The 23250-nt window shown below is 40.6% G+C and overlaps 1 protein-coding gene across 2 annotated transcripts in view; it reads left to right on the top strand.

The window, feature by feature from the left end:
- The first annotated feature begins 249 nt into the window (after positions 1–249).
- The window catches only part of KITLG (KIT ligand), a 126283-nt gene continuing 103282 nt past the window's right edge, over positions 250–23250 (top strand). The window contains exon 1 of one of the 2 annotated variants that reach the window (XM_006870707.1): positions 250–455. In XM_006870707.1, coding sequence (XP_006870769.1) covers positions 441–455 — 15 coding nt within the window. In that variant the 5' untranslated portion in view covers positions 250–440. The remainder of the gene's footprint in view (positions 456–23250) is intronic. The other variant, XM_006870706.1, reaches the window with a different exon arrangement.

Here is a 23250-nt window from a genome sequence, read left to right as displayed (position 1 = left end):
GGCTGCAGGTTGCTAAGCTTCTCCCTCTTGTCTTTTAGCCATTGCACTCCTGGGGGGCTCGTGGCGAGGAGATGCGCTTGGCCTAATTGTCTAACTTCTCAGGCTTTCATCGTGCTCTGACTGCCCTCCCAGGTCTCCCCCGCGCCCCTGCTCTGGTCTCGACTCCCTAGGGCTCCGGAAGGGAAGGAGGCGTGTCCGGAGCAGGCGGGAGGGATCTATATAAAAGCTCTGGCTGTGAGCCGGCCAGCCTTCATTTGCCGCTTAGCGCGAAGACCAGCTGCGCTGCGGGAGGCACGGGCGGTGGAGAGGGCACTGCGCTCGAGCTACCCAATGCGTGGACTATCTGCCGCCGCTGCCCGTGCAATATGCTGGAGCTCCAAAACAGCTAAACGGAGTCGCCACACCGCTGCCTGGGCTGGATCGCAGCGCTGCCTTTCCTTATGAAGAAGACACAAGTGAGTAGAATGAAGAAAATCGCTCCCGGAAGACCTGGGGAGGTCCACGCGCCCCGGGACTGGCAGCCGGGACTTGCGGGGCTGTGCTCACCAGACTAGCCTAAGGGTGCGGAGGAGGCGGGCGTGGCTGCAAGTTCCAGGCGCTCGGCCCGGGGGAGCCAGGGAGAAGTAAGAGTAGGAACGATGAGCGGGAGTTGGTGTCAAGTTTGCAGCCCCAGCCTGTAAGTTTGGAACTGTCAGTCGGGAACCGCAGTTCCAGCAAACTGAGAGGGTAGACTTTGGCTGGGGAGTTCAAGTTATCACGGGAAGGCATGTCTTTGCATGGGAGACATTTTTTTTTCCTTGTGTATTCCGGGAGATTATGAAACAGATCCCCACACCCTCCGCTCCTTAGCTCTTGCATCCAGATTTGTGCAGTCCCTAGGTGGGCGCAGGGCGCGGCGCGGCCGTGGGTGCAAAAAACTGGAGCAGCCACCGAATTATTACCGACCAGAGCTCCTTAGCGGCAAGGCTCTGCTTAAGGTAGACCTACCCGGCCTTCCCAGGAAACTTGACTCCCCGCGGCTTTTGCTAGGTTTGTGGTTCAGGATAAGCTTTATAGAGATCTATAGGAGTGAAACCGCCTTTTACAGCTTTCTTTCCTGACAAAATAGCAAAGTGGTTTTTTGTTTTTGTTTTTAAATAGAATATCTAATAATAATCATAGAGATAATTCCCTGCGCTGCTAAAGTGTGCATTGCAAATAGAACATTGTGGGAAAAGCACAGCCCAAAGGTGCAGCCAAACTTCTTTTATTATTAAATATCTATCTATTCATTTAGTAATAACTCGCTATTGCACCCCATCCACACAGTTCATTTCACACTGGGTGTTCTAACCTCTCCGTGTCACCGCTTAGGATCTGTTCAGCTCAGGTTGTGTAAAACTGCCCTTTCACCCCCAAGAGGTTCCATCAGAGATTGCAGTTCCTGAAATGTATTGAAGGTCTGGAAACAAGGAGATGAAAGGAATTTAGGGATTTGTAGAGATCCTCAGTTTAGAATGAAGGCATCCTTGTACTGAAAATGCTTTATTACAGGAACCGTTTAGTATAATATTTTAAATAGATGACTAGGTATGGGGACTGCAGACATTCAGAAAGAAGTGGAAAGGATGGAGCCTCTTCCACCGTTGAGGAGGAAGGGACAGTGCCTGGCAGAATGGAGGTTTGTGTAGAAAGAAGCAGCCTGAGAGGAAGAGAAGCTGAACGCATGTCTCCACGTGCAAGTACAGTAGTTTTTGTTGGAAGCACCTAACGCTGAACCTGGAGACTGCAACAGTGGGCTGTTGAAATGCAAGTGTTAAAGATTCTTTCAACAATAGAAAAGTTTTAATGTCATTACTTTATTTGTGTAAGCTTTCTGCTTTGAATAGTAAGTCTGGGCAAGGAACCTATTTCTTTATAATAGTAGCATTTGCTCATGTGAATGGTAGTGTTATCTAGGTGAAGAAGCCCATCAGAAAGACAGCCCAAACCTTCCTATTTAAACAACAGTGTTGACAGATGAGGTTAATGTCCAACACAACAAAGGGGGACAATGTACTATCAAGTCACTTCCAGAGTCAGTAGGAGTGATGATCCTTGCACCCTTGCTTTGCAAAACAAATGTGAGCTCTGTAATCTTCTTTTTCACTTTGATTAAATGGCTGTGTAAATCGGATTACATGGAATAATTGCATTGAAAACTAGAAAGAGGTCGATCTAGCCTGAAACGCTGTGGCATCACAGACTCAGTGCTGCTGGCCAGGGACATTTGACACAGCTAAGTATTTTAGAAATGTGACCTGCTTTGGACCAAGTTAAAGTGCAAGCCCTTTGGGGAAACTTGCTGATGTTAGAGGGCTTGCAGAGGAAGGAGGGCAGTGCCCTTGTTGAATGAAGGCATTCATTGCCTGGGATATAATGACTGTCAAGGTTTCCTTTAGGGACACTCCTAGTAATTCTGCATTCCTGCTGTTGAAAAAGAGGACACTGGAAATACCATGAAATCAAGAAAATAAACCAGTAGAAATGTGAGGATGTGTATATGTCTGTGTTAGATCCTCTTACATGTTGTCAAATTTTCTAATCCAAAAGTTACAAAGACATTTTCTGTACAACAATACAATAACATGGACTAACATACAGTAACCAGAAACCAAGAAGTCGCATCAGTTGTTCTTCTGAATCTAATGGTGTCAATTCTAGAATTGTGTTAAAAAGGCAACTAGTTTTGTACTCTCCCTTTACCCAAGATATAAAAAGGGAATTTTATTTTAAAACACTGTAATTTGAACCACACAGCTCTCTGACAATCATGGGGGAACACCAAACATTCTGGCCTTTCAATCAAGCTAAATAAGTGTGAAAATTCCATCCACAACCACTTGGGGGTTGATGAATGATTCTTTCATTTACTTAGCATGTGTGATGAACTTCAGTATTTGTAAAATAATTACAAGGCAATCATCTTGAGTAGCAACTGGAACAATAAATTAAATCCCATGTCTACAGAAAAGAATGCATTTTACATTATTTCAGATTTATGATTATGTTTTATTGATAGCTGTTCAAGTTTTACAGATTCTAAAAGAATTTTGACTCCAGTTTAAAAAGACTATTTACTTCAATCTATGACCATTTTTAAAACATAATACTCTGATATACTTGTATATTAAATGACAGTTGGGACCGTTAAATGTGCTCTCAGTTAAATGGGCCCAGTACCATGTTTCTTGATAAGTACTTACAATTTAGTTTTTAAGCTGGTTTCATAACTGCTGCCAATTTCAGAAGCATTGAACTAGGAAAGATTCATCTTTCAAACAGCATAAAAAAGGCCATTTTAGGCACAGGTTATTTCTCAGAGAAGAAGCAAATAGAACACTTGTTAGTTTTTGCTATTCCAAGCAAAATTTGCCTTTTGTTGTCTGTTATAGAGTTTGGCATGTGGGTAGGGATACAAGCTTACTTTACAGAAAAAAATTAACATAATTTGTGAAAAGAACATTAAAATAATCTTGTCCTTGGAATCACTGTGCATCAAATAATTTTAATTTATGTAGCTTTTAATTGGCACATTCTGCTAAGACTTTAAAACTCAAGTGCTAAATTGATTACATTTAACATAAAACAAGGAAAATAACCATATGGCAATCTGAAAGCATGGGCCAAACCAATTAAAATTGCTAAATTTTTATTTATGTCTAACTGCTGATTTGAAGATAGCAAATTGTGACTCACATTTGTTCCTAAAGGATAGATGTTTGAAATCTTTCCATCACTATAAATAACCTTAAAAGAAAAATTTATCCACCCAAATAGCTAGTCTGAAAGTAGGAGATGCTTGCATGGTATGTATGCACATACATACCCTCCACTGTATGTATGCACACTTCTTTTTCCATGTCTGGGAGCCTGTAATACGTGGTGGAAGAATTGTAGGCTCTAGCCTTGAAAATCAATGCAGTGGCACCTAACAACAGCCTCTGAAGTCTAGGTCCTAAAGACCTTGATTCTAATTTCTGTTGTACCACCTGTCAGATAAATGACCTTAGGCAAATGGTTGGAATTTCTGTTTTTGTAATCTGTAGGGTAAGTTAAAATAGTTAGAAGAATCTTTTTCCACCGGGTATTTGTAAAGATTGAGATTTTATGTATGTCTTTATCCCATCATACTGTCTAACTGTATTTACAGCCTAACTTTATTGTTCATGAGACAAGAATGGCCTGCCGGTAACTTTTGCAAGCTAGAGAAAACTGGCTAATGCAGGCAAATGATGCTTAACAAGCAAAGCTCTCCTAAATCTGATTCTGTGGATTGATTAAGTGCCTCCCATTACAGGCTCATATATGTTTATTGACTGTAATTAACACACACACAACCCAGCTTGTGTGAAAATGAAGGTGCTATGTGGGTATAAGAGATAATCAATTCTGTAAGTTCTCCTTGAAAAATAAAAATGAGAGAACGAGGAAATGCAATTGAAAATAGAAATATTGTCACTGTGGTTCAGTTCTCTATTTCCACTCCTTTGCTTTTTCTAAGTTGGCCCTGTGTGATTCTGAAGGCTTTTTGCTTTGCTTTTGTCTTTTTTTTTTTTTTTTTTTAAATAAAGACTTGGTCAGCTTCCTATCCCTAGTGTTCTTTGCACTTGCTCTTCTGAGTGAGGCCATGCATTCATTTCTGCAGGGTTTCTTTGTTGTCTTTACTAGGCAACATGCAGTGATTTTTTTTTTTTTTTTTTTTTTTGAAATTTGGGGGGTTTTTTTTTTTTTTTTTTTTTTTCTGAAGTACCTTAATGTTCCCTTTTATATATTAGGATAAGGCGTTTGGATATAAATCTTTCAGGAGTGATCCTTAATCTCTTTTTTTCTAGTGCATGAATCAACAGCAGCTGCAGGAGACTCTGTTTTTGGTCTTAGTCACCTGTGTAATCAGAACAATTTATAAAACAAATTGAGGGAACACCAGGATGCTTTTATAGTATATACTGTATTCAGGGTTGTTTTGTATAGACTTTGTTTCATAGGAACTGTTGGCTGTAGCCTGGTTGATTTAGTAGGTGCAGAAGGATGTTTTGCCTTTTCCCTTAATTATGGGCATGCTGGGGTGAGAGCTGGAGAGCAACTTTGCCATCAACTCATTTCTACTGGTTTCTTTCTGTCCAGATACAAAAGTAGGTGGAGGGGTGATTTTCTAATAATTAGGCCTTCCTGGTTTCCTTTTTTAAAAATGACAATGTGTGTCATCTAAATGAAGACTGTTCTTTATCTCTCTTTGTCCTTTGTCCACATTTTTACTATTTTCTAGGCTGCCACATGGGCTTCGGTATTAAGAGACAGAATTCTTTTATTAACCCAGATACCAAGTTGTTTGACTTTGAAAAGGTACTTGAGCCTCTCTGAATGTTAGTTTCTGCAAATGTGAAATGAGAAAGTGATTTCTAGGTGATTCCTAGTTTTAAGGTTTTAGTAAAGGAAGAGGTATGGATTAGGTGGCAAGCTTTGGCTCTGAGATTGTTGTAGCCATTGTGAATGCCAGTTTTACCCATCGGTTCCTGATGAGAAATCAACCAATGAGGAGAAATGAAGAAGATTTAAATGTAGATTTTTCTATTTTAGGCATTTCACCTACTACTTGATATTCCTCTAAAACAAGAATGGAATGTGCACTTTCCTATTTTAGCTATCTAGCACTCGTTTGTCAGTTTGCTATACTGTGGTAGCTTGTGTATTGCTGTGATGCTGTAGCTATGTCACCAGTATTTCAAATATTAGCACAGGAACTCACGATGAACAAGTTTTAGTGGAGCTTCTAGACTCAGGCAAATCAGGAAGAAGGTCTGGCAATCTACTTCTAAAGCTATTGCTGGGTGAAAGCATTGTGATGAGTACAATAGAACATGATCCCCAGCTCTTGGGGTGGGGGGGATTTTCTCTCTCTGTTGGCTCTAGAGGAAGGTCCCTGTCTCCTTTCAGTATCTGTGGGCCTGGCCATCCTGAGAGATCTCCACATGTCTTGGCTTCAGTCTTCCTCTGGGTCGAGGAGGTTCTCATTGAAGGCACCCTGGATCCAAAGGATGCTCTTGGTCCAGGCTCTTCTTTTTTGGTGGTAGTTAGGTTCCTCTCTGGTAGCGTAGTGGTTACGAATCGGGCTGCGAACCACAAGGTCAGCAGTTCGAAACTACCAGCTGTTCCACAGGAGAAAGATGAGGCTTTCTGCTCCTGTAAGGATTTACAGCCTCGGAAACCCTGTGCAGGGTTGGTATGAATCGGAACCGACTCCACGGCATATAACAGCAGCAGCAGTCTCTACTTACTTGTTTAATCTCTTTCATATTTCAAAAGAGAATGACTTAAGATACAACCTAATTCTGCAGGTCATATCCTGTCTCATTAACATCATGTTATTGTTGTTGTGTGCCATTGAGTCGGTTCTGACTCATAGTGACCATGTTTAGGGTTTCCGAGGCTATAAATCTTTACAAGAACAGAAAGCCTCATCTTTCTCCCATGACTGACAAGTGGATTTGAACTCCTGATCTTACAATTAGCAGCCCAATGGGTAACCCTATATGCCACCAGGGCTCCTTTATTAACATAATTTAGTTTTTGCTTGTTACCAGAGTTGACTTTGACCCATAGTGACCCTGTATGGGATTTCCAAGGAGCAGCAGGCGAGTTTGAACTGCTGACCTTGTGGTTCAAACTGATCTTGTGGTCAAGTACTTTATCCCACAGCACCACTTTGCAACACATTGGATAATTACTTCAGATCAAAAAATGAAGGACAGTTACATACTACTGAGGCTACTTGCATACCCAAGGTGACACACATTTTGAAGAACACAATTCAATTCATAACATTCTACTCTTGTTGTTGTTAAGTGCTGTCGAGTCGATTCCGACCCATAGCGACCCTGTATAGGATTTCCAAGGAGTGACTGGTGAGCTTAAACCACCGACCTTGCAGTTCAAACGACTTTGCAGTCTGGCACATTAACCCACAGCGCCACAACAGGACTCTACCAGATTCTACTCTTGGGCTCCCCCAAATGTATGCCCTTGCCACATGTAAAACATATTTACTTCATCGTATCATCCCCAGAGTCTTAAATGAACTCCAAGTCTAAAATCTTTTAGGATATAATTTGTCTTCATCTGTGAACTTGTGAAATGTATACTACAAGTTATCTATTGCCAAAGTACGTGGTAGTCATCTCCATTACAAATGGGAACGTTGTCCAAGACTGGACTACATGAAGAAGAAGGCAGTCTCGAGGAAAAATTCATTAACGACCTACAATATGCATGTAACACAACTGTGCTTATTGAAAATGACTTGAATTTTTTGATGAAGGTCAAAGACTACAACCTTCAGTATAGGTTATACCTGAACATAAAGCAAAAATCTTCACAACACCATGCATGATAAATGGAGAAAAGACTGAGGTCCTCAAGGATTTCATTTTACTTGGCTCCACCATCAATGCCCGCCCAAGAAAGCAGAAATCAAGAAGTCAAAAGATTGCATTGGGCAAATCTACTGCAAAAGACCTCTTTAAAATATTAAAAAGAAAATACAAGGGGACTTCAAAAGTTCACAGAAATACCGAATTTAAAGATAATGGAATTTTCCCACAAACTTTTTTTGAAATCCACTTGCCTGTCACTTAGAGGACTAAGGTGTGTATAATCCAAATCACAGTATTGTCAGTTGTCTCTTATGCATGTGAAATCTATAAAGTGACTACAGAATACCAAAAAAGAATTGATGCATTTGAATTATGGTACTGGCGAAGAACTTTAAATACACCATGGACTGCCAGAAGAATCAACAAACCTGTCTTGGAAGAAGTATAGCCAGAAAACATCTTAGAAGAGAGGATGTTGTCTGGAGGGGCCAAGCTCTAGAGAAGGATGTCATACTTAATAGAGGACTACTGGAAAGTAGGAAGACCCTGATTAGGAGTATGGTGCAGAACCAGGCAGTATTTTGCTCTGTTGTGCCCTGGATTACTGTGAGTCAGAACACACTTGGCGGTACCTAATGACAAAACAAGAGTTTTAGCTGTGTCCTCAGTTGAAAGAGATCTTTGATTTTTCTCTTCAATCTTTAAATAGGTGAAGAATTATAATCCACTAAAACTCAATGACTTGCCCAAGGCTACAAGCCCAGTGCAGGACCAGGTCCTTTGCTTTAACCCACTAGTGTTCTTTCTACTACATTGTTGTTGTTAAGCAAGAGTTCATTCTGATTCGGACTTTCTGGAATCATGTTGTTGTTGTTGTAAAGTATCTTCCAGTGGGTTGTGACTCAAAGCGACTCTGTACAAGGTTTCTGGGGAACAACTGCTGAGTTTGTACTGCCGCCCTTGTGGTTCAAACTGATCTTGCAGTCCAATGCACTATCCTGCAGCTACATACCAGGAGGATGGGTAAACCCTCAAAATTATTGCCCTGAGATCATCTTTAAACCTTAACCTAAAAATATCCCTTGAAGTCTTCTTAAAATCAGACAGTAGTTAGCTAGACTGGTAAATGGGATCTGCCTTGAGCATTCTGCTCTTTTGAGAACTGCCTGTGTGGGATCAGATTGACCACAGCAACTGTAAAGACTACATTGGAACCTTAGAGGGCAGTGACTTTATGTTAATGAGGGAGGAACAACTCAGAAAAGGAGAGTGAGAATGGTCATACAACTGGAAGAATGAAATTACTGTCACTGAATTGTATATGTAGAAACGGTTGAGTTGGACTATATTTTGCATATTCTTAACAGTAAATAAGGAGCTCTTGTAGCGTAGTGGTTACGAATAGGACTGTGAACCGCAAGGTCAGCAGTTCGAAACTACTAGCTGTTCTGCGGGAGGAAGATGAGGCTTTCTGCTCCCGTAAAGATTTACAGCCTCGGAAACCCTGTACAGTGTCGCGATGAGTCAGGACTGACTCCACGACACATAACTACCGCCAAACCACCAACAGTATTAGCAACAAAATAAATAAAACTCAATGAGAAGAAAAAGGTAATCCTGTGAGGTTACTGAAGAGAAGAGGCCTGCAGCTAGATACTGAGAGGCAGAAAGATGAGGCACAGTGTCTTTGCTTCAGGATGATACTTGTCCTTGCTCTGGCTTCGACAAGCGAGCATGATCCCTGGAACAGCTTGTTCATACCTTCTTCCCTTCACTTTCCTCTAGGACTGTAATCAGCTGAGAGCCCAGGCAATCCCAGGAGCTTTCAGCATCCAGATTTCCCCCTCAAGTCAGAAGCCAAGGCAGTCGTTTTTTCCTAGTTGACAGAGTCTTCAGAGATCAGCTGGATCCCTCCTCCAGCTAAGGGACCTCTGCCCACTCAGAAAACAGGAGCATGACAGTAAAGAAGATGGTTTTCCTCTCTAAATTCTGGCAGAGTCTAGTGAGCTACCACGAGTTTAGTACTGAGGCACTACTCCAGACAACAACAAAAAATTAATAGCTATCATTCAGTTGTCTGGATAGCAGCCTCCACTGGGCACTTTTCAAGGGTGTAGCTGTTGCCTTGGGGCAGTTGAGCACTGCTGATTAGAAAATGGTCTTAATGAGCAGCCAATTAGGTTGCCTTTTCTGTGTTCTGGGTGCAGACAGCAGCTCCACAAACCCCCAGTTGCCTTGCAATGAATGCATTTGCTCTCTAAGGTGACCCTGCAAAAGGGCATGAAAAGACAGAACAAACCCATACCAGTGCACTCTGACAAAAGCTAGCCTCTTTCACCTTCACACAAAGGGCATCCTGGCTGCGTAATTGGGTCCCAGCTGCAGACCTAGAAGGAAAGAGTATAGCCAAGGGGTGTTGTTTGTCCTCTGAGCACAGCCCTGTGGATACTTGGAACTTTTGCCTCTTTACCTGGACATAAAACGCTTGAAACAAACAACTTTTACCAAATACCAGGGCTGCATGGGTTCTCATAATTGAATGTTCCCTCTGAATGTACTGTTTGCATCTTAGAGTAAACCAAGTTGCCTCGAAATTTTGTGATTACTGGTTATCTATTGCAAAAGGATCTCTGGGATGCTCAAGTTTGCATTGCTTATGTGGGGTTCCATTCTTAAAACCCTCTCATCAATTGCTTGTGAGAACACCAGAGTGTTGCAGAGAAAGTATACCGTGTTACAAGAGGCTCACTGTCCTCCTGGGGTGTATTTGTACATTTGAATGTACTAGTTTTTAAGATTCATTTTCACTGACGAATGAGAAGGGGGGAAGGATAGAAATATTTCTCTATAAAAATAGTTTCTAACATGACCTTGCAAAAAATATTGGCACCAAACCATCCTCCCACGGCCCCCTTTCCTCAGAAATGCTCCTGGCATAGTTGTCCTAGTCAGCATAGCCTCTCATCAGCCATGCCCACAGGCAGGCCTCTCACTGCCTGGGCAATGTTGTTGTTGTTGTTAAATGTTGTGGAGTCAGTCCTGACTCATAGCAACAGTGTACAGGGTTTCCGAGGCTGTAAACCTTAATGGGAGCAGAAAGCTCCCACGGAACAGCTGGCAGTTTCGAACTGCGACCTTGAGATTGGCAGCCTGAATCATAACCAGTACACTACCAGAGTTCCTTTTGGGCAAGTGGTATGTCCTGTGGGCATTTATCAGCAATCATTAAAGAGCTTTGTAACATTGCCCAAAGCTCTTTAATGGTTGCTGATAAATGCCCACAGGACATAACCACTTCATCATAAGCTTCAGACTGAGATTCTAGGTCTGTGGGTCAGCAAAGCTAACTACCTCCTCAATTAGGTGCTGATAGGTACCCCACTCTGTAAGAAAACCATTTGCTCAAAGTCAGCTCCATGGGCTGGGAAGCCTAGCGCTCTATGTCAGGCTCTGCTTCTGAGATGGCTCATTTTAAACCTAGTGAGATCAAGATAGTCACATTGACCAGTCAATCATCAGATTCCCCAGTGTTTACAATCCTAGTCTTGTTAACAGCCATGCACAAATGAATCATATTATCCATCTGCATCTTCTCCCACCTTCTCTTACCTAGACCCAGTAGGGCAAAAACATTGTTTGGCAGGAGTTACAGACTATGACTAGAGGAGACGTTAAATAACTTATTATACCGCAGATCTAGAAATTGCAAAAATTGCAAAACAGCCTTCAGCAGTTACTTACCGTTCTTCAGAAACCCTATACAGGGTGGCTATGAGTCAGTTGGAACCATCTCGATGGCACTTAACAACAACAACAGCTGTATGATAAACACTGCGAACCACAAGGTTGGTGGTCTAAACCCACCAGCCACTCCTGGGAAACCATACACAGGATTGCTATGAGTCAAAACTGACTTGATGGCACTTAACAACAACAACCAATATATCTTTGGTTTTTTTTTTTTAAATGTAGGATTGAGTGTCCCACTCATATGTCATTCTGCTTTTAAGAAGATAAATTACACATGCAGGGGAACGACTTCTGCTTTCTCATTCTAGGTGGTCACAAAATGGGGGTTGTAATTCTGGAATAATAAAAGGGTTACTTAGACTCCTGGTGTGGTGCTGTAGGATAAGCACTGGACTGTGACCCACAAGGTCGGCAGGTGAGAACTACCATCCACTCCTTGGTAAACCCTATACAGGGGCGCTATGAGTCGGAACCAACTTAACGATATAACACTTAACAACAACAACAAGCTTTATAGAGGCAGATTGCTTTCACAGTGCTGCTGGGTAGATTCAAACCACAAATTTTAGATAGGTTGTTGTTGTTAAGTGACATTCACAGTAGGTTTGGATTCACAGCAATTCTCTGTGGGTTTCTGAGGAGCGGCTGGTGGATTTGAACCCACCAGCCACACCAGGACTAATTTAGGTTGCAATTGAACCAAACAACTGCACCACCCAGAGACCCTTATTTAATCTTTGACGTTGTTAAATCCTCTGAGTCAGTTTCAACTCTTAGCGACCCTGTCTGTAGGGTTTCCAAGGAGTGGCTGGTGGGTTTGAACTGCTGACCTTGTGGTTAGCAGTCCAGTGCTTATCCTACAGTGCCACACAGGTAAACATACCAAGCATAAATTAGAGAATCTGCTGTGTTGCGCTCTGACGCTGAACAAGTTTCCGCAGAACCTCCAGATAAAGACAGACTAGAAAGAAAGATCTGTCAATCTCCTTGTGAAAACTAGCCAGTGCAAACCCTGTGGGCCACAACAGTCCAATCTGCAACTGGCCATGGTGATGGCACAGGCTAGGCAGTTCCATTGTGCATGAGGTTGCCATGAATTGGACCACTGATGGCAGCTAAGAACAACAGCTTTGTGTTGGTTTCTTTCATTTGTATGCTGTCTTGTTTATAGCCTTGGCATTCCTATAGGACAGTTCCTCTCTGCAGTTGTAAAACAGCAATGGGTTTTAGTAAGTGTTGGTATGAGGATTAAATGAGATAACACAGCAACTGGCACTTAATAGATAATTCATTTTCTTTTCTGCTACAGTAGCCAATCATGAGATATTGCAGCAATTCTATATCCTTTAAGAAATAAATTTATGCTCTGTTGTGTTGAAGGTGCTGTCAAGTTGGTAACGACTCATAGCGACCTGATGCATAACAGAAACACTGCCTAGTTCTGAGCCAATCTCACAATTGTTGATACATTTTAGCCCGTTGCTGTTTCCACTGTACCATTCCATCTCATTGGGAGTCTTCCTCTTTTTTCACTGACCCTCCACTTTATCAAGCATGTTGTCCTCCAGGGACTGTTCCCTCCTGTTAATATATCTGAAGTATGAGAGATGAAGTCTGGTCATCCTGGTTTTCAAGGAACAATCTAACTGTACTTCTTCCATCACAGATTGGTTTTTTATTTGGCTGGTCCATGGTCCTTTTAATATTCCCCTCCAATACCTTAACTCAAATGTATAAATTTTTCTACAGTCTTCCTTATTTGCTGTCCAACGTCCATGTGCATATGAGGCTATGGAAAATGCCATGGTTTGGGTCAGGTGCACCTTAATCCTCAAACTGACATTTTTGCTCTTCAACACATTAAATAGGTTTTGTGCAGCAGATTTGCCTGATGCAGTATGTCTCATTTGATTTCTTGACTGTTGCTTCCCTGAGTGTTGATGATTGATCCAAGCACAAATGAAGTCTTTGATAACTTCAGTCATTTCCCTATTTATATGAATGTTGCTTATTGGTCCAGTGGTGAGGATTTGTATTTTCTGTATATTGAGGTACAACCCATACTGAAGCCTGTGGTCTTTGGTCTTCATCAGTAAGTATTTTAAGTCCTCTTTTCTTTTTAGCAAGCAAGGTTATAGCCTCTGCATATCACAGGTTGTTGATGAGCCTTCCTCCAATCCTCGTGCTGTGTTCTTCTTCATGTAATCTGTCTTCTTGGATTACATGCTCAGCATATAGATTGAATAAGTGTGGTGAAAGAATACAACCCTGAAGCAAAACTTTCCTAATTTTAAATCATTCAGGTTCTTTGTTCTGTTACAACAGAATAACACCAGAATGACTTGTTGAGAAAAAAAGATACTGCAGAGACAACTTCTGTCATTTGTTTTGACTCTTTGTACATGCCATTTTAAAGATCGTTTTAGGTGACTGTGATCATACGAGGAAACTTTAATAAAAATGCCTTTATGTTTGAGCTTTGAAAATAGCAGGTCTTTTATGTTATGACCTTTGCCTCATTTTTCCTTGTCAATCCTACTGCAATAATAGTTAAAGATTATTTTCTGCTTTAATGTTATACCTAAAAAATGTAACTACGGGAAAAGTACCCATATCAGCAACATCACTATATAACTTACTCATTAGTTGTTGTTGTTAAATGCTGTTGAGCTGGGTCAATTCAGGTCTGACTCATAGCGGTGGTTCAGCAGAAATGTAATGTAAAAGATCTGAAAGTGTTGGATCAAAGTCATGATGTCATCAGAATTCAGGTGAAAGCAGCCTGCACAGTGCCCCCAGAGAAATAAACATCTACTCTTGTTATTAGCAGGAGTCTTTGGGTGGCAGAATATGTAAGCTCTGAATGACTAATAAAGTCTGATGGTTCAAACCCACCCAGAGGAGCCTGAGAAGTAAAATCTGTCAATCAGAATCTAAAAGGTCCCAGTCTTGAAACCCCACAGGGGAGTCAACATGTGTGGGAATTAACTTCAATTCACCATACTAATATTTTTATTAGCATTAAATAAATTATATATGCTTATCAGTAGTGATTAACACTTTCTTTAAAGAAAGTGACTTTAATTGCAGTTTCCATTGCCAGCGTAACAGGAAAATTGAAGCTATTTCTCCAAATATTTCTCTCCTCAAATTCTCTTTAAAATCTGCTTCTGACAAGTTGATAGTGACTCATAGCGACTTATAGGTCAGAGTAGAACTAACTCAGAGTTTCCCAAACTAATCTTTCCAAGGATCAGCTGGTAGGTTCAAACTGCCAACCTTTGGGTTGGCACCCAAGCCCTGTAACCTCTGTGCCAGAAGGGCTTCTTCAAATTGGTTTTAGTTCTGAAGAAATAGTTTTCATTCCTTACTTTTACAGAAATTAAAACAATGGAAATGTCTGTAATTAAAATCTCAAGACAGTTTCTATTCTGAGTCTTAGGTCACAGAGCTGGTAGAGGGGAAGCTGACTGGATCCAGCCTCGTCTGGAGCCTGTCCCCCTAGTTGTAGATACAGGCCTGGAATCCGGGAGACAGACATGAGTCTTCCATGTTGAATCTGTGAGTCATTCCTTGTGCTTCACTATCCATAATGAGATGTCATTTTTAGTATTGAAAGAATACGAGGGGACTTTAAACAGTCATAGAAAAATTCCATTATGTTTTCATTGTAATTTTCCATGAATTTTTTGAAGTCCTCTTGTATACCATCAGTTAGAGAGAATGGAAAAGAGGATGACTTTCACGTAAACAACGCTGAGAGTTTACATCTGGTCCTAGACTAAAGTTTGCTATGGGTCCTTAGGCAAATTCTTATAACTTTTCCTAACCTGAATTTCTTTGTAACATGAAACAATAATACCTTGTAGCTTTCTTCTCTCTTTTTTTAAGCATAGAAATAATATGTTGCATGGTGGGGTGGTGGTGGTGATGTGCCACTGAGTCGTTTTTGACTCATAGTGACCCTAGATAGGCTTTCCAAGGCTGTAAATCTTTACAGGAGCAGAAAGCTTCATCTTTCTCCCATGACTCGACTGGTAGATTTGAACTACTGACCTTGCGGTTAGCAGCCCAGCTCATAATCCATTATGCTACCAGAGCGCCTTAATGTTTTGCATACCTGGTCCATAATTGTCATTCACAGAGTTAGAAAGAGTTTAAAAAGGTTTTCAAGTTTAAAATAGCTTTTCCTTCTGTACTGTTTTATGTTTGGATAAAATCTTTCATTCATACACCTCATCCACATGGAAGAAGCATGAATTTTGGACATACACAAATTGGGACTTAAATACCAGCTCTATTATTCCCCAGGACCACATGCATGTAATTTACTTTCTTTCTCTCAACCCTAATGTACTCACATGTTTAATGGGAGTGATATTATATAGTTGGAAGAATAGGAGGATTCGATGAATTTATATATGAAAATTACTTGACACAGAATTAGTGTTATACAAATACTATATTAGTCAATAAATGATATTTCTGATATTAAAAAAAATAAACCAAACTCCCTGTCATCAATTGATTGAGACTCATCATGACCCCCATGTCTTAGAGAGGAGAATAGCTCCATAGGATTTCCTTGGACTCCTGGTGTGGGGCTGTAGCATCAGCCAGCACTGGACTGCACCAGAAGGTCTGCAGTTCAAACCTACCAGCTGCTCCTTGGAAACCCTAGACAAGGTGGGTATGAGTCAGAATTGACATGATGACACTTAACAACAGCAATAGATTGCCAGGGTCTTCTTCCACAGTGTTGCTGGGTAACTTCGAGCCCACCAAACTTTAGACAAGTTGTTGTTGTTGCTAAGTGCCATTGAGTAGGTTCTGATTCATAGCAACACTGCATCGGGTTTCTGAGGAGCGCCTAGTGGGTCTGAACTGCCAACCATGCAGTTAGCAGCTCAGTGCTTATCCTACAGCGCCACATCAGCACTTCTTTAGATTAGTAGTTTAACAAAAAACTGCACCACCCAGGTACCTTATTTAATCTTTGATGTTGTTAACTCCTTTGAGTCAGTTGCAACTCATAGCAACCCTGTATAGGATTTCCAAGGAGTGGCTGGTGGGTTTGAATTGCTGACAGTGCCACACAGGTGAACAGACCAAGACAGACTAGAAAGAAAGGCCTGGAAACCTTCTATAGACCCTGTTGGGCCACAACAGTCCAGTCTGCAAGTGGTCATGGTGATGGCACAAAGCTAGGCAGTCTTCATTCCGATTTGCATGGGGTTGCCATGAGTTGGGCTACTGGAGGGCAGCTAAGAACAACACTTCTGTGTTGGTTTCCTTCATTTGCATGCTGTCTATATTTAAAACCCACTGTTAGTGGAAAGGAGGAACCACTGTGGCACAGTGGTTAAGTACATGGCTGCTAACTGAAAGGTTGGTGGTTCAAACCCAACAGTTGCTCTGTGGAAGAAAGATATGGCAGTCTGCTTTTTGTAAAGATTACAACCTTGGTAACTTTATGGGTCAGTTCTACTGTGTCCTTATAAGGTTTTTATGGTCTGAATTGCCTTACCAACTATATGAGTTTCCTACATCATGATAGTATAAACAGTACTAAGCATAACTCTGTGAGTCCTGGTGTAGTTCTGTAAGGTAAGCACTGAACCACAAGGTAAATTTGGACCGCAAGGTGGCAGATCAAACCCACCAGCTGCTCTTCGGAAACGCTGTACAAGTTCGCTGTGAGTTGAAACTGACTCGGCAGCACTTCACAACAAGCATAATGTCATGGCTGTCATAGTAAAAAAATCAGGAAAGAAAGATTTCACCACTTCTTCATACTTATTAGCATGAAAATGCAATAACACAGCTGATTTTTTTCAGGAAGGATGTCCTTGGAGCCAGCTCATGAGTCGTCCAGGATATAAATTTTCTTTTGTTAACGAGTCAGTTGAGAAAGGACATCAAATGAGTAGGCTATGCAATGTTTAATTGGATTTATTCTTAGTCAGAGTAGGAATAAGTTGTCATTACCACACTCTGGACCATCTATGAGCATTTTTCTGCCACTTTAGAAAACAACGCAGGAGAAAGATTAGGCTTTCTTCTCCCATACAGATTTACTGCCTCAACAACCCTCCACAGGGATGCTATGAGTCAGGACCACCACTTAGTAGATCAAAAGTCAACCAGTGCTTGGAAGAGGAAAGTTTTAAGTTTAAAAGCTTAATTTGTTGTGTCAACACTTCTGGATGTATGTGTTTCCAAGTGAAATCCTATCCTCTAAGTGTGTTTGAAATGCAGATCCAGCACGCATAATTTTTAAACGAAATTTTGATGGGTTGTAAATCAGTGGGAAGACAGGGAGAAAATTTTCTAGTTGTATATTATACAATAAATTCTAAATAAAATAGGTAATTGTAGACTTCTCAGAGACGTTCACTGCATTTATTGGAGAGTTCCTATAGCCCATCGCTCTTTGTTTGTTTAGTTTCTTTTTACTTTTCTTTCCCTCTAGACTACTTATCTATTTACCTACGCTTCTGTTGGATCATTAAATAAAGTCATTTCACCATACACTTACCTAGTTCCTTCAGACAGCGAAAGGTCGCTCTGTGGATTTTACATCCAGATCAACATTTAGGGTTGTCATCACACTTGGCCCACACTTACCAAGGGGAGACATTTTCCCCTGGCTGTTTATTCATAAAAAAATATTTTTGTTTAACTTTTACTACAAGCAAAGGATCAGAGGTACAGTGGTGAACAAAATGATTATATGGTCCCTGCTTTTCATGAAGCTTATAATCTACCCTTGGTTTTATATCCTATTTTCCATTTACATGACGCTGGAGAGGTATTTGAAGGCACAAATAAAGTGATTAGCTAACAGCAAATTTTTCATAGACAAGGGAATATTGCAACATTATTTACATTTGATTGTCATATTATTGTTGTTGTTGTTAATTGCTGTTGAGTCGATTCCAACCCATAGTGACCCTGTATAGGGTTTCCAAGGAGCAACTGGTGAGCTTGAACCACCGACCTTGCAGTTCAAACGGCTTTGCAGTCTGGCACATTAACCCACAGTGCCACACCAGAACTCCCTGTCATTCTTAGGATTTAGCAATTATTGATCTCTCTAAGTGAGAAACTAATGAACAAAACATTTCTGGTTTTCCTTCATTCGTTCATGCTAAAAATAACTCTGAGGGTCTTTGCCATACTTGGCACTATTGTAAGCTCTCAGGATGAAACAGTGAGGAACTGAAAGTTTCTGTCTTCGAGTTTTCTCTCTAGTGTGCAGAAGACAGATAGATAATAAGCAAAACTGGATGGTGATGTTGTAATTCTGTATGAATTTGGAGACCACCTCGTGAAAATCATAGCATATATTATCCAGTTTCCATCGATACCCCATTTCATATATCTGGTTTTATTCTCTATTCGAAAGACTTAGCTGTTGCCAGTGCTATAAAAGAGAACTTGGTTGTAGGAGCAGCTTTGTGGGTACTTTGCCAGCTGCTAGCAATGAATTCAATCTACAAATATGGGAGGAGCTGATACTAGGCCTCAGGAGATAAAGATGGTGAGCAAGAATGATATACTACTTGTTGTTGTTGTTGTTGTTATGTGCAGTGGAGTTGGTTCCGACTCATAGTGACACTGTACAGGGTTTCCAAGGCTGTAAATCTTTACGGGAACAGAAAGTCTCATTTTTCTCCCGTGGAACAGCTGGTGGTTTCAAACTGCTGACCTTGAGGTTCACAGCCCTTTTCGTAACCACTATGCTACCAGAACTCCTTGATAATACTATTTGCCCTACCCTATTTTCATTTTTGCTGGGAGGAACAGATGATGAAAAAGTTAATGAATTGCATTGTCAAGATAGTTTCCAGGAATGAAAAGTAGTTCAATGGCTACAAAATTGTGTGAGATGAGTGTGTTAGGGAGAAGGTGAAGGGGAATGGGCTATGGAAGGCAGATTACCTGTGAAGAGTTCCCTGAGAAAGTGACATCTGAACTGAGGCCTGATTGTTAAGAAGGACTTGCTTGTGTCAGAGCCATAAGAGAAAGGAAGCATGCAGCAGGAAGTGCAAAGGTCTTGGGGCAGGATTAAGTCTTTTGTTATTTCAGAACAGAATCCTAGCCATTGTAGCTAGAGCCTGGTGGGGAGAGAGGATATGGTAAAGTATAAGTAGGGAGATGGGCTTTACCTAGAATATGGTATGCCTGGGTTGGTTGGTTGTTTTGTTTGTATGTGTGTGTGTGTGTGTAAGTAACAGAGAGATAGTGAGCGGTTCTAAACAGGCAGTTAAACACTTACTTGTCAGTCATTTGTTAAATTTTGGTTGATTGTGTGTTGCTTTGATTCTGGAGGCTATGCCACCTGCTTTTTAAATACCAGCAGGGTCACCCAGGGTGGACAGGTTTCCAGACTAAAACAGACTAAGAAGGAGAGGTGAACTATTTCTGAGTGTTTACTCACTGAAAACCTTATGAAGAGCAGCAGAACATTATCAGATACAGACCTGGAAAATGAACCCTCAGGTTGGAAGGCACGCAAACTGTGGCTGGAAAGACCTGTCTCCTAAAAGTCCAGTTGACCATGATAACCCGAATGGAGTAAAGGTTTCAGAACTTTCATTTGCAGATGGCGTACAACTCAAAATTAGGAGAACAGCTACAAACAGCCATTAATAAGTGGATCATGGAGTTTACTAAGTATGAATCTTGGCAAATTGGAAGTTGTCAAAAATGAAACGGAATTCATGAAGATCGATAATTCTGGCATTATTGAGCTGAGATGGACTGGTTTGGGCTATTTTTTAAAAAAATTTTTTATTGTGAATTGCATTAAGGTTTACAAAAAAGAGCATCAGCTTTACATTAAAAAAATCACACACTTTGTTTCATCTCAAGGATTTCAATCCCCTCCATGCAACAACAGTTAGCCCCCTTCCTCCCTGTGGTTCCTATTTCCATTCCACCCACCTTCCCAGCCCTTCTCAACTTTATCCTTAGGAAAATGGTGCCCTTTTGACTTTGAGTGATTGACCGTTTCATAGTAAGTATACTTTACTAGTGTTGTTTTCTGTGCTATATACCTATCTAGTACTTGGATGGAAATTAGATCCTTTCCAGACCTGAAGGGTGGTTGAGAGCCATAGACTCGGGTTTCTACAGTCTGTTTCTGACCAATAAAGCTTGGTCATTTAAAAAAAAATTAATTTGAGCTTGTTACACGTTTTCTGCCACTCTCTTTAGAATCTTCTAATGTGATCCCTTTCAAAGCAGTTGATAGTAGTAGGGCACCATCTAGTTCTTCTGTTCTCAGAGACATGGAGACTGATGTTCATATGTTGCATTAGTCCATTGGACTAACTGTTTCCAAGCCTCTTCTAGTCTCATCACTAGGCAGATATACTATACAGATACTCTACAACAAAGTTACAGAAGACCAAATGAAACAGACACAAAGGACAATCATGTTACCCTGAGTTTCAGAGGAAAGGTTAGAGAAGTGGATTCAGTATCTACTTGGAGGAGAAACTGAGCAGGAGAGATAAAAGAAGAAGGCTGGTGAACAGACTGCCTGCCAGACATGGCATGGCCTTCTGGAGATTTTTTGAGCAACTTTGAAGAGGTAGATGGATGGTGGCCTGAAAGCACAAATTCACAAGGGCAATGGAAAAACATGTTCAGATCTCTCACAACTTTGAGTCTTTCGTCTTCCAGGATCCCTGCTTTGAGATTTGTGCCATAGTTATTCTGGGAACGGTTTGTTTGTGGCTAGTGGGGTCTGATAAACTGAATGAAGCTCTTGAAAGAAATCAACAATGCTAAAAAAATCCATTTGGTTCCATGTCACCTCAGAGATAAATTTGTTGTTGTGTTTTGCCATCTGCTTTCTCACCGTGGAGTCTGCCCACATTCAGCATGCCAGGGAGCTGGCAACCCAACTGTTGCAAACAGGAAAAGAGTAAATGCACAACCTAGGCAGATACCAAAAGTTGAAAAGGAAAATATCAGAAAACTTGAATGAAAAGAAGATAAATATCTTCCTGGCTACCAGTATGTAGCTTCACCATTCTCTATCCAAAGTAATCCAGAAGCTGGTGATTATATCTTTTCCGTTTTTAATCAACAAAGAATCATTAATTGTTATATTAAAAGTTAATCTCAGTGGATACTGCTTGTATTAATTATTTGGCTGTGATTTTTGTTGATTAAAAAATCATAGGTTTTCCTGCTTTTGTAATGGTGGCAGGTAGATACTTGTTGAAACATTTTTCTGGGAAATGTGTGATAACGTAACTTGAAATCATACTTGTGGCTGTTAACACTGTCTTTCGTTATATAAATAAATGCTTAATAAGCTACTTGGTGTGTAACAAGTAAAACGAAAAAGTCAACTAAGCTTATGCACGTCACTAGATGGAAGACACAGGAGTAAAATTGACTGTTTTTATGGGACGAGGCGGTAGAAAAGCTCTGTATCATCAGCCACAACAAGGCCAGTGGCAGACTGTGGAACAGACCATTAATTGCTCACTTGAAAATTGAGGGTGAAGCTGAAGAAAATGAAAATAAGTCCATGAGACCCCAAAGTATGACTTTGAATATATCCCACCTGAATTTAGAGATCATCTGAAGAACATATTTGATGCATTAGTCACTATTGATCAATGACCAGAAGAGTTGTGAGAAGACATCAAGAACATTATACAAGAAGAAAGCGAAAAAGGCCACAAAATGGCTGGAAAGAAAGAAAAGACCAAAATGAATTTCAGAAAGTGACTCTGAAACTTGTTTTTGAGTGTAGAGAAGTTAAAATGAATGGAAAACAATGATGAAATAAAATAGCTGAACAGAAAAATTTAAAGAGCAGCTCAAGAAGGCAAAGTCAAGTATTATAATGAAATATAAATGCAAAGCCCTGCGAAACCTAAAAGGGAAGAACACACTCAGTATTTCTCGAGTTAAAAGAACTGAAGGAAAAATTCAAGTCTCAGGTTGCAATATGGAAGGATTCTATAAGCCAAACCCACCACTTGTCTTCTAGTTTGTCTTACTCTGGTGGCTTGAGTGTTGCAGTGTTGCTGGAAACTATGCCACCAGTTATTCAAAATACTAGCAGGGCCAGCTCTGGTAGGCAGCTTTCAGCAGAGCTTCCAGACTAAGAAAGATTAGGAAAAACGACAGGAAGACTACCTCTGGATATTTACCCACTGAAAACCGTATGAATAGCAGTGGAACATTGTCAGATACAGTGCCAGAAGATGAGCCCCTCAGGTTGGAAGGCACTTAAAATATGGCTGGGGAAGAGCTGCCATCTAAAATTAGAGTTGACCGTGATAATACAAATCGAATAAAGTTTTCAGGACTTTAATTTGCTGATGGGACACAACTCAAAATGAGGAGAAACTGCTATAAACATCCATTAATAATAAGAATATGGAAGGTATGAAATAAGAATCTAGGAAAATTGTGAAAAATGAAATGAATCATGTATCTAATCTTAGTTATAAGTGGCTGAAATGAACTAATATTGCCATTTTGAATCTGATAATTGTATGGCTTGCTATCGGGAATGACAAATTCAAGAGGAATGGCATAGCATTCATCATCAAAATGATCATTTTAGATGCAGCTTGAAGTACAGCACTGTTTATGATAGGGTAATATCCATATGTCTACAAGGAAGACCAATGAATACCACTATTATACAAATTTACACATCAATCACTAAAGCCAGTGATGCTTAAATTAAAGAATTTTGTCAATTTAATCAGTTAGAAATTGATCAAACATGCAGTCAAGATGTATGGATAATTACTAGTGATGGAATGTGAAGGTTGGAAATAAAAATTGGAAAATAAGGCTTTGATGATAAAAATGATGCTGGAGATCACATGATAGACTTTTACATAACCACTGACTTATTCATTGCAAATGCCCTTTTTTTTTAATGTTTTATTGTGAATTATGTCATAGTTTACATGGGAGAACATCAGCCTTACATTCATTCTATTGTATATCGTCTCATTGCCATGGTTACAATCCCCTCCATGCAATCCTTCCCCGTACCCCTCAGGTCTTCAGCACACAGTCCCTCTCCCTCTCTGGATCTAAAGTCTCCAGCTGCTCCATC

This window comes from Chrysochloris asiatica, unplaced genomic scaffold, assembly GCF_000296735.1.
Source record: "Chrysochloris asiatica unplaced genomic scaffold, ChrAsi1.0 scaffold00149, whole genome shotgun sequence".
In the NCBI taxonomy this organism is placed as follows: Eukaryota; Metazoa; Chordata; class Mammalia; order Afrosoricida; family Chrysochloridae; genus Chrysochloris; species Chrysochloris asiatica.
This window is presented reverse-complemented; position numbering and strand designations above follow the sequence as displayed.